Source organism: Brachypodium distachyon, chromosome 3, assembly GCF_000005505.3.
Source record: "Brachypodium distachyon strain Bd21 chromosome 3, Brachypodium_distachyon_v3.0, whole genome shotgun sequence".
Taxonomy (NCBI): Eukaryota; Viridiplantae; Streptophyta; class Magnoliopsida; order Poales; family Poaceae; genus Brachypodium; species Brachypodium distachyon.
In genome coordinates, this window is record NC_016133.3 from 36,848,828 (window position 1) to 36,863,354 (window position 14,527).

The following is a 14,527-nucleotide window of genomic DNA, read 5'->3' on the forward strand; positions in this document are numbered from 1 at the left end:
TGGATGGCCGAGGTGCGCGAGCTCTCCTACGACATCGAGGACACCGTCGACGAGTTCACGCTCTGCCTGGACGACGATGACAGATCCGCCCATCCGCTGCCTGGATTCAGGGGCTTCATAGACAGGAGCATCAACCTGTTGACCAAGATCAAGACTCGCCGTCGGGTAGCCATGGAGATCCAGGGTCTCAAGGACCGTGTCAAGGAGGTCGGCGAGCGACGAGAGCATCTGCGCGCAGGCTAACGATGTGGCCATGGACCCTCGAGTCTGCTCCCTCTACAACGATGTGTCTCAGCTTGTTGGCATTGATGGACCAAAGAAGGAACTCATCAAATTGTTGGAGGAGGGGGATGGCGCATCCGCGCAGCAGTTGAAGGTGGTATCTATCGTCGGATTTGGTGGGATGGGGAAGACAACTCTTGCCAACCAAATCTATCACACGTTTGGAAAGAAATTCAAGTACCGGGCTTTTATGTCAGTCTCGAGACATCCTGATATCATGAAGGTCTTGAGAGGTATTCTTAGCCAACTGAGCAACCAAGGATATTCTAGCACTGAAGCTGGGGATGAACGTCAACTCATTAGCAACATTTTAAGCTTCCTTGCAGACAAAAGGTGTTATGTCGTAATCACCCCCCTATGACTGTATTGATTCATCAATATAAGCATTGGTGATATCTAAGTAAAGTGGGGCAAATGATCAAATTTCCAGTTCTCAGATGACCAACATGGAACCTTCCTTATGGTCGGTGCGAACTGTGAACTGCGATAATTTTGTAACATTGTACAAACTTGCGCAGCATAATAATTAAATTCCTGATGATAAAGCTCACTGCATAATCTAAAATTAGGTTTAAATTATGTATGAAATCGTTTTTAAGAATAGACTTTTTGCAAAATATAGTAACTAGAGTATCTCTTTGTCTATTGTTAGCTCCCTCTCTGTTTTTGACATTGTATTTCTACACAACAACAAATGCTGCTTAAATTTTGTCTTTCGATAAGGAGGTAATGTACTACATAGTATCCCACCCTTTTTTTTAGCCCTAGCTTGTTAGGCATCAGTACTTACCATGATCGATGTTTTGTCTGTTTTGGTTAGTTGCGCTTTAGAGAAGTTAAAGCCTAATACTAACTTTGAAACAAATTCATGTGGCAGGTACTTCATTGTAATCGATGATGTATGGAGTGTAGAAGCTTGGGAAATTATTAGATGTGCAATTCTGGAAAACAATTTTGGTAGTAGAATAATAATAACAACACGCATCAACGGAGTCGCCAAAACATGCTCCTCTCCACTAGCAAATCATGTTTATGAACTAAGGCCTCTTAGTGTTGTGCACTCAAAAGGGTTATTCCTCAAGAGAATATTCAATTCAGAAAAACAATGTCCCCCACACCTCAGCAGAACTGCTGATGATATATTGAGAAAATGTGGCGGTTTGCCGCTGGCTATCATCCCCTTTTCCGGCTTATTGGCCAATAAAGCTCAGACTGTGGACCAATGGGACGAAGTGCAAAATTCGATCGGTTATGCACTTCAAAGATATCCAAGTGTTGAAAGAATGATGAAGATACTATCTCTTAGTTACTTTGACCTTGACCACGATCCGAAAACTTGTCTATTGTATCTAAGTTTATTTCCAGAGGATTATCCTATTAAGAAGAGCCGTTTGATAAGGAGATGGATCGCGGAGGGATTTATACAAGGAAAGAGTGGGTATACCATGTATGAACTTGGGGAAAGGTGCTTTAATGAGCTCATCAACAGGAGCTTGATCCAGCCATGGGGTATAAATCTGTGGGGAGAGGTGACAAGCTGCCGAGTTCATGACACTGTTCTTGAGTTCATTTTGTACAAGTCTACTGAAGAGAACTTTGTGACCATACTTGGTATTCCAAATCTTACTATTAAGCCACAGAGCAAGGTTCGTCGATTATCTCTCCTGCACAAGAGCAATAGAGAAGATATCTTACAACCAAACTTGAATTTTTCTCATGTTCGGTCCCTTAGTGTTTTTCGCTGTTCAATGGAAATCCCTTCTCTGGTGAAGTCCAGATTTTTGCGTGTTCTGGACTTGGAAGACTGTCGTCTGCTAGAAGGCCATCATCTTAACAGTATTTGGAACTTATTTGAACTGAAGTACCTTAGCCTCAGAGACACAACTATATGTGAGCTCCCATATCAAATCGGTGGACTGCAGAAACTAGAAACACTGAACCTTGAATTTACCTTGATAACTGCATTACCGTCAACAATTGTTCGACTTCAGCGTTTGGTGCATCTGCTGATAGATAGAGGTGTCAGGCTATGGGATGGAACTGGTAACATGCAAGGATTGGAAGAACTGAAAGTCATTAGTTTACTTGAGCAGTCAACCAGCTTTTCTGTGGAAATTGGTCTGCTCACAAATATGAGAGATCTGAGCATATTTTGGGACATTCCAAGGAGCAAATCGAGCAGTTATCTCAAAAAGAGAAAAAGGGATCAGAGTTTATTGGAAAATTCTAATGTGTACATAAATAATGTGGTGGATTCTATTTGTAAGCTAGTCAATCTTCATTCTCTTTCTCTTGATATGAACTATGGATGCAAAGATGTCTTGCAGGAATCATGGCACCCTGCTCCACAGTGCATTCGTAAACTTGCCATCATGGGGGCTATCATAAGAATGTTCCGAATTGGGTTGGTTCACTTGTTAACCTCCAACAGTTAGACCTCAAGGTGAAGGAAGTTAGGCAGGAAGACATCAGGACCTTAGGAAGCTTACCTGGTCTGCTCCATCTCGGTCTCTGTGTTGGAATGGAAAGGAACAACAGATCCTACAATGTTCATCTCACAATCAGCAGAAATCATGGATTCACATGCTTGAGGCATTTGCATATCGGTGGCAAGAGTTGTGGGTTAGCGTTGATGCTTGAAACTGGATCCTTACCAAAGCTAGAAAGTCTCGAGCTGGAATTCGATGCAATTGAAACCGGTCGTCTGACAAACTTAGATCTTGCTTTCGGCATTCAGCACCTCCCCTGTCTCAACAGTATTCATTGTGATATTAATAGTTTGGGAGAGATATTGCCTTCATCGAAGGCCGTGATGGCTGCCATTGAGAGAGTAGTCAGCACCCATCCAAACCATCCCAGGCATGAAATCAGAATTCTTGGCTAGAAACCGGATCTGAGACGATAGGTAACAGTTCTTGCCTTTCTCTCTGTGATCAAAAGGCAGTGTGGCCATATCACCCAGACTTGAGGTACAAATTCTCACTCACAAACAATACAATGTATCCATGTTAATTTTCTGTTACTCTGTATAAACACAATGTTATGTATCCTATGGGCGCATCATGGAATATTCTTATGTTGTTTTTTCCTCTCTTCTGCAGGAGGCTCCAAGCATTCCATTATCAGTTGTGGGTGGTCAAGAATTTATCGGTTCCATGTTGGATCGACCTTTCTGGCTCTGATTTTAGTAATGATTTGTGACTCTTCTCTCAAGTAATTACTTTTTTTTGTCAAGTATTTCAAGTTAAATTCAGAAACCAGAATATTTACAAATGCATTTTGGATAGCCAGATCTTTAACATTTCAAAAAGTCACAAAATATAAGCCAATGATATGTTCGTAAGATCTCCAGGCTTTGGTCCTTGCAGTTGCAGGTAGGCGGTAGCAAAGCTTGCAGGAGTTTTTTTTTAATCTTACCGGTCCTTTGATCAATTGTAAATTTGTCCATATAAATATTACAAGTATAGCAAGTTACTGGCTTTTTTGACAGCTATCCTCTGCACTTATTCATGTAGAACTTCAGAGATTTCTTCCATTTACAAAAAGTGTCTGAACCTTAAGATCAATTTTACCTTTTTCCTCTTCAAACAAAGCAGGTGTGCAGAATCAATGATTTTGCTCTTGGAGTTCTCGCGGCAGTGTAAACTGTAAAGCATTAGTTTTCACGGTCCACGAGAGTTTGTGGCCTGGCAGTTTAGGAATTTGAAGCTTCTTGAGTTGAGACTAGTTTTCTGGTTCACCCGCTTGTTCGCTTAAGCAAATTAGACATTTCTGCAAAGAGGCTGTGACAGATAGTACATAGAGCATATGATGGGCCAATTGAAACTGGGAAGGACTCTGAATTGATGCAGGAACTGAGCAGTGCTGTAGTTAGAGTCTCTTGCTAGCAGATCCCTCGGTGGACGTTCTGATGAATTCCACTGGGAAGATGGCTTTCCATTGAATCTCCATATCTACCAAATGTTAGTAGAAGCTTGCTTTGAGAGTGATGGTACTGTGGTTGATGAGATTGATGAAGTGATGGAGTTTTTGAAGAAGACTTGGGTTATTCTTGGGATCAATCAGATGCTTCACAACTTCTACTTTACGTGGGCATTACTCAACCATTTTGCCATGTCGGACCAAGTAGATATCGTTACTTTCTGCAGCAGAGAATCAGTTACCTGGGTAAAAGATGCAAAAACCACCGAAGCTCCAGATTACTGTGATATACTTAGCTCCACTTTAAGTTCGATGATGGAAAGGTACAGACAATCCACTTATACTTTTCCCGCAAAAAAAAATCCACTTATACTTAGCTTACCATGAAACTTCCAATACTAGCAATATTGATTCCATGCATGGCGTTGTATTGGTAGGAGTCTCAACTGCGAAGATTCTGGGGGAAAGATACACCAAAAGAATACCGCCAGAGAAGGAAAGAAGAGACTGATGTAGTACGCGGCAGGATAGAAGCCTGCATACGGTCTGTACTGCTTTTTCTCAAGTAAGTTCAAATTGTGAACTTGTGCTTGGTTGTTTTTACTCATTAAGGAAGAATAATGCAAGGATTTTGTTCTTTTTAGTAAAATGCACCATTGGTGCTCTAACTTACTTGACACGCATGTTCACTTTAGTCTATTAACATGAAAATGGTTAATTCGGTCCAAACTTGACAATGGGATCAGTTTAGTCCAAAAGCTTACAGAACACACACTTTTTGCCATGTTAGCATGTTGACTAAAACTGGGACACACGAGCCGCGTTCCAGGTACGGTTTCCTCTTTTGCAAAATGAACACCCAAAAGCGATACCCAGAAATCTGCTAGAGTTTTAACCGTGGTAAATTGAGATAATACCGGTAGAACCAAAGTGGAAAACTGAACTGATATTCTTATTGGTGGCCTGAACTTGGGTAAGTAAAGTAATGCCATGCGATCCCTAGTACCCCGAGCGTATCCCCATGACATAAAAAAAATCACTTCTGAAAACTGTATTGCTATGAGGCACGGATATTTTATCCCTCGACAGACGCCATTGGCGCTGTGTCACCTGAAGGTGGCACCTCCATTCACCATTGACGGCCTCAAGTATGGCCTGTCAATGTTGATGTGATTAGCACTGACGGGTCATACTTAAGCCCGGTGACCTCCGTGTCAATCGGATATGGGATAATCACTCAGCAATAATGGGTCTTTATGCGACCTGTCAGTGGTGACTTGCCAAGAATGACATTTTGTGAGTCACCACTAACGGTGTTTCTCAACACCACTTTACAGGTCCTTCTGGGTCCATCAGTGGAGCGCTATTCTGTAGTAGTGTTAATACACAAAACCAAAGTTCAAAAGACGAATTGACCGATCAGTTTATGCATAGCCGTAATCGAATTATGCAAAGTAAGATCTATGAATTTATCTATTTTGTTAAGGTTATGATGATCACTTTCTGAAGATTTATAATTGGCGATATTTTAAATAGCAGAATAGCACGTATGTACATATCTAGGTAAGTACACAATAACACAAATATAAAGAAGACTACATATGTGTCCCGGGCAATTACGTTGGAGACCAGGCTATATATATCTAAATAACAAATGTACATCTCCTCCTATTTATTTTTTGATATGAATGTTCCATGAAAACCATAAGGCACTCTTTGCGGCAAGGTTATTTTGGCAATTGCTTCACTCTCAAATCTTCGAGTATTAATGATATGTGCCTGCAAAATAGTAAATTTGAAGATATATGATGCCATGACTGGAGTATTTCAAAGTCTTAATAAAATCAACCATTTTCCCTCTTGTTTCATCAATCTTAAAAAATTGTTAGCACTAACTGTTCAAACAGGAAAATGGTATTACACTCCTAGGTGTATCTACTCAAACAGTCAAACCTTGTATACCCCTTGGATACATGTATAATACTTCCTTATAATTTTCAATATACTCAATTGCTAATTCCAATATACTACAAAATGAATAGCGTAAAAACAATGCACTACCATATACCCTTTGTTGCAGCATACCAGCAAATCCTGGTGTTAATGCACGAATGCAATATATGTACGAATTTATTGGGAACTGCTGGTACCAATGTATGAAATGCAATGCAAGAAACATGGTTGTGGTTATGAAAACTTGCTTGTGATATATTTGTGTCCTCGTCGTGCACGAATGAGATTATCCACCCATGGTCTTCATGTCCTCCATTGACGTTTGGGACAAAAGTTGCTCCTGAGCAGAATTGATTTGCATTAAGGTGGTGGTATTCCACATTTATGAGATCTTCTTTCTCTGCCAGCTTAAAAAAATCCGAAAACATAAATTAAGTCAATATGTATATACATAGATGAAAATAGCAGATCAGTAGTTCTGAAATGCATTGAACTTATATGTTGTAGCTACCTCAGAATATTTGCTCACTGCCTCTTCAAGATAAAGTTTTGCAAAACCTCCAAACTTAGGTCGAACTACAATATATATTGAAGATATCGTTAGAAAACTATGGCATACTGTTGTCATATGTGATATGATATATAACATTCCATGTCACTGTTGACTGACAAGTACCTGTTCCACTACCACCAGCCAAGCTGGCTGTCGAATGCACCACTTGGGCATATGCATAACTGTGATGCAGGCCTGCAAATTGGTCATTAATCACCGGGAATTCCAAAGCTACATCTTTCCCGGTTATGTATTTTCCTTTCACGGCCCCGGTTTTCAAGTTTAATCTCCACTCATACAAGCGAGAAAAGTATTCCTCATCCGTTCCTTGATCATTAGCAGACGTCAGATGAGCCTGATTGAGCCCGACAAGGACAGAAGGCGGCACACGGATTCCCCTTACAATAACCTAATAAATCATGACATGCAGACAGATTAGGGTGCCTTGGATTATATGTCTAGTTAATTTTTGAAATATATTCCAACTATTTGATATTTTTGGTATGTCTAATAGTTGTAGAATCACGGACTATTCAAGTCACAAAAACAGAGCAATATAATACCCCTAATGAACATTTTTCTTTGTTTCGCTAACTAGTGATCTTTATTATAACAGTATCATTAGGGTCATTATGTACTGCACCGTGGTTGTATCTGGATAAAAAAAATGTCTACCTCATCATCTTCCTCATGGCAGTTGACAAGATGGAATGTACAGAATGGTTCTACATCAAACCATAATACTGAGTTTGCATCTCCATAACGGGGCATGACACCAATTCTTGCATAGCTTTCTTTGTCATAGTCAATCAACCTACATCAGGGCATATATGAACAAATTGGGAAACCGAGATAAGTTTTAAAACAAGATTAGGTTCATTGAGAAGACTTACGGGGCACCTCGTAGCATCCTTCTTGGATTGACGGTAAGTGGTGTATCCATGATAATATTGTACCTAAGAAATCAAATTAACTGCACTGAGTATTTTTATTGGCTTCATTCTTTTTTCCTGAAATGGCGATGTATTATGCTACATTTGTTGTTTACTTCACGTATATCTATAGGTAATTTATTCGAACTGGCTTCAGAAAGCCAGATTAACCCAACAATGCTGTAGAGGTTTAAATTATATTTTAAAATAATTAGTATCAACTTAATTATTTATTACCATATATAGTTTTCTTCCGATTTATATTCATTTATTTTAGGGACACTATTGTGATATTAAAGTAAATACATATATAAAAATAAAAGCAAACTTCCGCATCAAAATAAATAAATTAACCACTGCACATCAACAGAGCAGTAGAGCTAGCACAACTGGTAGTAGTAGCCAAGAACTTACAATGTAGTAACTCCTATTTCATGACAAAATGTGCATCGATCTAGCTTGAGGTCAACCTTGTGTGTTAGGTTCTTTCCATCCGCTGCAGTAAAACTTAAAAGTCAGCAATCTAATTTTTCTGCAAGTAAATAGGAGATGCGTAAACTGAAATTAGGATCTAGAAGACCTGAGACAACTCCGACCATTAGAAAAGGCTTCGTCAAATTGAATCCACAAATGACCAGCTCTCCTGACCCCGGAACCACCTGTTCCCATAGGCAAGTTGCCGGTCATGGAAGGTACAGTTCATTCAAGATATTTTGGAGCGACTAAATTCTACTCCGTATCATGAAAGGTACAGTACAAAACTTCCGCATCCTAAATGGAAATTAAATGCATCAAATATTTGTAACGATGTTTATTGTATCAAACTACAATTATACTTAGTGGTATATTAATGACCATCCAAGAATTACTATATGATGCATTAATTTTTCTATCACTGTGTATACATTTGCTTGTTTCTTTACAGAAATCCTGACACACTGGCACACTGCGTATATATATACAGGTGTAAAATTAAGATCTTGCAGAATCCTTGAATTGCTGAGCGAAAGAACCGACCTTCGGGTGCGATGTGCACGGGGTGTTCCAGTCACCGCCAAAGTCATGCCTGCCCACTGTGTCGAGGTTCTGCAGATCAATCTCTTGGGGAACGTTATTCTCGGCGATTGTATATACTCTCCCGGAATGCTCAAACACGCTCGTGTTGCTGTAGTTCTGGAACGGTTTGCCGAACCTCAGCTGCGCCCACATGACATACATACATGTATGTTTCAGCTCCCAAGATTAACTATATATCACCGGAAAATATATCTGATGATAAGTATTCCCTCAAATATTACATGTACGTAGACAATTTTTTAGAAATAGATACATTCATTTTTGAACAAATTTGAGACAAGAATTATGAAACGGAGGGAGTACTACTTTCTCTAATTCATATTAAATATCGCTGATTTAGTTCAAGACCCGAGAGTGTAGTAATACTTACTCCCTCTAATCCATAATAAGTGTCACTGATTTTTTTGAGCGGTTTCTTTTAGCGGTATAAGCGTCGCTGATTAAGTACAACTTTGTACTTAAGTTGTACTAAACCAAACGACACTTATTGTGGGTCAGAGGAAGTACCATGTTTAGAGCATAGCCGGCGAGCATAGCAGTGGGTTCTCCGGTGGCGGCCGGGAGGGCGAAGGGTCTCTGTCGTCGTTTCCCAAACTTGAACGTATCAGATTGCACGTAGCGGTTGGCGTATTGGACTGACCATGTGCCCATGCTGCTCTTGCTGAAGTAGACGGCGTGGACCATGCCTTCCCCCTCCACCCAGATGTTCTCCGACCTCCCAAACACGGAGTCCACGTTGTGGAGGGCTCCAAATTGAGGGTTCGACCCTGTGCATCGCCAAGTCCAAAAATGGATGCAACTTGCAGCTGTTAGCGCTTTGTGATGTTATCGTGTAGGTAAACAACAAATGAGTACGGAGGAAGCTGACTCACCATTTCTTATGTAAACACCCTCTGGGAAATCTGCTGGTATGTCTCCTTCGATGTCCAGTATCGTTGTCAACTCACCGATCTCATCGACCGGCGCAAAGTTGCTCTGCGTGCATATATATAGGCATGATTAATCCCAGGTTAAGTCGTAGTAATGGATAGCAAATCTAGAAAACTAAATATCAATCAAACTGCATTCATGATTTATGTATTTGGGAGGGGTGATCGACATGTTTTCCCAGCACCCAGAAGCATCCGTGTGGCAGAGTCTGATAAGTTGCAATGCACCGATTTTTTAAAGTAAATTTTAGAAAAACACGTTTTTTTTTGTGTCTTTTAGGATTTCATAGAACCACACTTATCGGTATTTGTCTAAAAAAACATCACTCTTTGAGCGACGTTTTCACAAAACCTAAATTTGATAGATTAAGCCATTTGACAGTGTTTTTGACGGTTGTCGTCCGAACGTTAGGTGACACCCGTCCCGGCTGGCCCGTTTCTGACCGTTGTTAGGTCGGATCCAGATCTGATGTGTCAAAGAAAACGGGCCAACCATGGCATGTGAAACCTGACGTGTGGGCCACATCTGTCAGAAATTGTGTTAAATGGTTTGGCATTGAGTGGATTATGATAATCCAGCTTTTGGCTATTTTTATGTTTGGCTAACTAACTTTTTCTTATTTCGTGTATATTTTGCCATAGCAGATTATTTAATAAATTCAGCACAACAACATTCAACAATGCCAAACTGAGCCTTAATCTACCGGATTTAGATTATGTGAGAAAGTTCATCGGAAAAGTGATGCTTCTTCGAAACAATTAGCGATAACTATAGTTTTGTGAAAATCTAGACACAAAAAAAAGTGATTTTCTAAAATTTACTACTCCCTTAGTCCAACAAAGATGACTCAAGTTTGTTAAAATTTGGATGTATCTAGACATGACTTAGTATATATAGATGCATTCAAATTTAGTCAAAGTTGAGACATTCTTTGTTGGACGGAGGGAGTTTTTTTTTAACAAATTTGCTATTTTATAGTGTCTGGAGTTTTTCAATGAGCCAACATTCGGATTTTTTTAAAACAAACTGAAAGATGTGTTATACTTATACCAGAATTCAAATATGCATCAAGAAACAAGAAATGTACTTCTTCCATCTGAAAATAAGTGACTCGAATTTGTTTAAGTTCACATTTATCTATACAATAAAACACGTCTAGCTATATACAAATCTAGACAAAGTCGAATCACTTGTTTCCAGACGGAAGGGAGTATGTATTGTTCCACATGTTAAGAGTCACTTGTTTTCGGATTGGAGAGAGTATGCATGTATTGTTCCACGTGTTAACTAAGACAAGCATTTAGGGGTGGAGTGGCTACCTCCGTGGGTCGCAAAGACTGATTACTGAATGTGAAGGTGGAATCTACAAATGCATCCAGAAGTCTTTCGGATGCCTCCGCCAGCTTGGAAGTAATCTGCTGCTGAAGCTCCTTGAAATATGGCTGAAACGCCAGCAAAAATAAAAAACACGGCATCATTAATACTCCATTAATTTGACACGTTTAATTAAGGGCAGGGACATTAAGGGAGAGGAGTTGAGTACGACGGATGCCATCGGAGAAGAGGTAGCAGCAGGACGGGTGTTGGCAGGCCATGGCCTTATTCTGGGGAAGCTCATACGTTGCCCGAGAGAGGAGACAGGCATGTATGCTGCTACTACCATTTTGTGCCTCTGCAAAGCTTCGAAGCAGATTCAACTTCGACTGATTATACTCTTCTGGAGTGCTATAGCTAGTTTGTTGCGGAGGCAGAACCATTGCGCCTCTATTTATACACCGCAGCTGGCTGCACCCGTTCGAGGAAACGAACTACTGATGAACCGGGGTGGGCACACATTTCCTGATTGGGTGCTCAGCTAGCTCAGGCTCGCCCACACATTCCCTGCAATTCCTTCCTTTTAAGATAAGAAGAATTCCATGTGTTACGACACCCGAATTGGAAAAGAAAAACTGATAGACCGAACAACCTAATGCGCACACTATCCCAAACTTGCACTGTTACAGAAAGGTTAGTAACATGCATGAGGCCGACACATAGTTTTCCATTATGACAAATGATGCCTAATTCAATGCAACCCCCCAAAAACCTCAGAAGGGTTTTCACGTTTTTATTTCTTGATCCTCTTACTCTTCGGTCCGCAAGGTCTGCCTCTTTTCAATCTCGTGATGTATCCGCTGCCTTTTTTCTCTCTCGCAAGGTATCCGTTGCCTCAAGTACTGTTTCAACGATCCCTCCAGTGAGAATTTTCGGAATTGTGTCTTCTACGATGCTGTGAAATTTCATCACGATCCAACGGTAAAATCTCCGGCCAATACCAAAATACCGAGTGTTGTTCGGATTTCTTGCGGCCGTTTGTGCTAGCATGACGTTCACATGTTTCCTGTTGATTCGAGCAATATTTCAACAATCCCTCAGTGATATTGTGCAGAATTTTGTCTACTACCACTATGTGAAATTTCATTGCGATCCAACGGTGGAATCTCCGGAGAACTTCAAACTACAGTGCGGGACAGCATGAACATCCGACATGTTCGCATGTTTTCCGATGCATCAAGAAAGGTTTCGCCGATCCTTTGGTGGGGATTATGCGGAATTTTGTCTACTACAAAGATGTGAAATTTCATCGCGATCTAACGGTGCAATCTTCGGAAAACTTTAAAGCACCGAGTGTTGTTTGGATTTCTCACGTCCATGCGAGGACAGCACGAACATCCAACTTGTTAGCCTATTTTCCGCTGGCTCAAGAAACTTTTCGCTGATCCCTTCGGTGAGATTGTGTGGAATTGTGTCTACTGCTATGTCGTGAAATTTCGTGACGAATCTTCGGCAAAATTGAAAACATCGTGTGATGTTCGAAGTCAGGGAGAAAGGAGAGAAAAAAAAATTGTTTAGTGTCCATCGTGCTCTTTTTAATGTAAGGATATGTAATGATCTGGACCGTCCTTATGTTTTTCGTAAGAAAAGGGAGGTGCATCGGAATCAGAGGTGATGACAAATTACTCATCCCAATGACATCGGCACAAGAGTGTCTTAATCTTCTCCCACACGTGGGACAATAGCACGATGCATCAGTATGGTTCGTCTCATCTGCACGTCTCGATGGCTAAGCAGTGCTCGCGTTTGGCCTCTACTGCTCGTGTTGCCATCCATCACTGATCATTGCATCTCTCAAGTCACACGCGACTGGGCACTCATTGATGCTCGCTTCGCTGGAATGTGATCTTCGTGGCTAATTTTGCTAAACTGCTGACGAATTCAACGTAAATAGTAGCTCTAACAATTGGCATTTTTGCATCTTTGCGGGAAGAGCTGTCTGTGTACAACTGTACATGGTGTGGGCGCCCCGGCCGGTTTATTGCCGACGGGGGCCGCTCGATCGGCGGTGTGACTCGCGTGTTTTACGACATGCACGATCTTGAGAGGCTTTTGGCTGGTAATGTGTGTGCGCCATTGCCACGGATGGGGATAGATGGGGTTGGAAATTCCACGTCGCGCTTATTAATTAAGCTTATGGCGTGTGCATGTCTATCCTGGCGATTTGGTTTTGGCGAGGTTTCGGCGACGATGGCCGGTGGAGAAGAATGCGATAGAACGGGTTACAACGGATTTTTCATGAAAATACTAAGTGAGTGTCTATTTCTCGCTCGCTAAAGAAATACTCCCTCCGTTTCATAATTATTGTCGAAATATTACATGTATATATACGTTTTTTAGGAATAGATACATTCATTTTGGGCAAATTTGAGACAAGAATTATGAAATTAATAGAGGTAGTAGTTATTTCTCAGTCGACAATTGTAAACATCCAATGAAGATTTTTTTTATATCGGACCTACACGAATCTTAACGATTGAATCAAAAAGTTGTTATCGTTGACTAAATCTTCAACAGGGACCCTAAATAAGATCCCTATCCCATTTTTAGGAGCTGAGCCAAAAAAAATCTATTTGAGTCAGTGAAGTAGAGAGACATGCACCTAAATACATCCCTCAAGCCCCTGTATATTCCTAGGGACCCGGAAGGGAGTCCCTGTTCCTCTCCTTCCCACGCCACGTCACCTTCTGCCCTCTCGTGGAGGCTCCGACCATCCCGCGCTGCCTCCGTCCGCCGTCGGCGACCTCCCCGCGCCGCCTCCGCCCGCCGCCGCCGACCTCCCGCGACGCCATCTCTCCTGCCACCGTGCGAGTCCGTCGTCCACTGCCGCCTCCCCCGCCTCCGTGCTGCCGCCCCCCCGACCGCCTCCCCTGTCTCCGCGCCCCTCCGCCGCTTGCGGCTGCCCCTGCCTCCGCGCCGCCGAGCCACTCCGCCGCACCGCTGCCTCCGCGCAGCCGTCCCCTTCCTCCGCACCCCTCCGCCGCGTCGCCCACGCCCCATGGCCGCGCCCTCGCCCTCCGCTGAGTCGCCCCGGTCCCACGACCTCGCCCGGCGCCCTCGGCCACGCCGCTCCGCCGCCCACGGCCGGGACCTCGGGAAGAAGGGCACCACACCACGCCGCTGCTTCTCCTCAGGAAGAAGAAGGAAGAAAAATGAAAAGGAAAAGAAAAGGCAACTCTATCTATCATTGACAAGTCGGTCCCACATGTCACAAATAGACAATTGTATTTTGTAGGACCCTCCCTAGATACACTTTAGGACCTTGTTTTAGGGACTATTGCTGAAGATGCTCTAAGAAATAGTTTTTTCTCAGTCGTCTAAGCAATAGCAAAATCGAAATACTACAGAGGGGTATGGGGGAGGAGAGGGAGAGGCCTCAAAGTGTAGCGCATATATTTGAATTTCGTCCGGTGAAGAAAGATCAGAAGATGAATGCCATGGTCGGCATTCGGTGAGTCGTTCTTTTTTACTGTGTGTGAAAAAAAAAGGCTCACCTAACGTATCA

At 42.0% G+C, this 14,527-nt stretch overlaps 2 protein-coding genes and 1 long non-coding RNA gene across 9 annotated transcripts; 2 read left to right on the forward strand and 1 right to left on the reverse strand.

Annotated features, from left to right (window-relative positions):
• The first annotated feature begins 220 nt into the window (after positions 1-220).
• LOC100832252 (probable disease resistance RPP8-like protein 2) lies at positions 221-2,851 on the forward strand. Of its 2 annotated transcripts, none has more exons than XM_010236776.3 (2): positions 221-615; positions 1,160-2,851. In XM_010236776.3, the coding sequence occupies exons 1-2, from the start codon at positions 254-256 to the stop codon at positions 2,715-2,717; spliced, it is 1,920 nt and encodes a 639-aa protein (XP_010235078.1). In that variant the 5' UTR covers positions 221-253; the 3' UTR covers positions 2,718-2,851. The 2 variants fall into 2 exon arrangements, with proteins under 2 accessions (XP_010235078.1, XP_014756288.1); XM_014900802.2 differs by having other exon boundaries at positions 221-515; positions 1,160-1,299.
• A 336-nt stretch (positions 2,852-3,187) lies between these two features.
• Positions 3,188-9,124, forward strand: LOC100845919. Of its 5 annotated transcripts, none has more exons than XR_002965167.1 (5): positions 3,188-3,251; positions 3,384-4,526; positions 4,641-4,768; positions 7,326-8,389; positions 8,606-9,124. It is a non-coding gene; the product is annotated as an uncharacterized LOC100845919 (long non-coding RNA). The 5 variants fall into 5 exon arrangements; XR_002965169.1 differs by having other exon boundaries at positions 8,188-8,389; XR_002965168.1 differs by having other exon boundaries at positions 8,313-8,389.
• LOC100832561 (carotenoid 9,10(9',10')-cleavage dioxygenase 1) lies at positions 5,704-11,423 on the reverse strand. 2 transcript variants are annotated; one of them, XM_014900803.2, is made up of 13 exons: positions 11,195-11,423; positions 10,968-11,090; positions 9,591-9,693; positions 9,226-9,485; positions 8,659-8,838; positions 8,222-8,300; positions 8,056-8,137; positions 7,603-7,665; positions 7,385-7,523; positions 6,833-7,118; positions 6,668-6,732; positions 6,405-6,563; positions 5,704-5,982 (listed from the first exon to the last, which is right to left on the reverse strand). In XM_014900803.2, exons 1-13 carry the CDS (start codon positions 11,309-11,311, stop codon positions 5,872-5,874), a joined length of 1,767 nt encoding a protein of 588 aa, XP_014756289.1. In that variant the 5' UTR covers positions 11,312-11,423; the 3' UTR covers positions 5,704-5,871. The 2 variants fall into 2 exon arrangements, with proteins under 2 accessions (XP_014756289.1, XP_010235077.1); XM_010236775.3 differs by having other exon boundaries at positions 11,192-11,417.
• Between the last annotated feature and the right edge of the window lie 3,104 nt (positions 11,424-14,527).

Excerpts from the sequence above, each read along its gene's own strand:
- LOC100832561 (XM_010236775.3), bottom strand. The coding sequence starts at position 11,311 with ATGGTAGTAGCAGCATACATGCCTGTCTCCTCTCTCGGGCAACGTATG. Across the intron at positions 9,694-10,967 it reads AGTCTTTGCGACCCACGGAG|AGCAACTTTGCGCCGGTCGA; the intron begins GTAGCCACTCCA and ends ATATGCACGCAG. Across the intron at positions 8,138-8,221 it reads AATGGTCGGAGTTGTCTCAG|CGGATGGAAAGAACCTAACA; the intron begins GTCTTCTAGATC and ends GTTTTACTGCAG.
- LOC100832252 (XM_010236776.3), top strand. The coding sequence starts at position 254 with ATGGACCCTCGAGTCTGCTCCCTCTACAACGATGTGTCTCAGCTTGTT. Across the intron at positions 616-1,159 it reads AGCTTCCTTGCAGACAAAAG|GTACTTCATTGTAATCGATG; the intron begins GTGTTATGTCGT and ends TTCATGTGGCAG.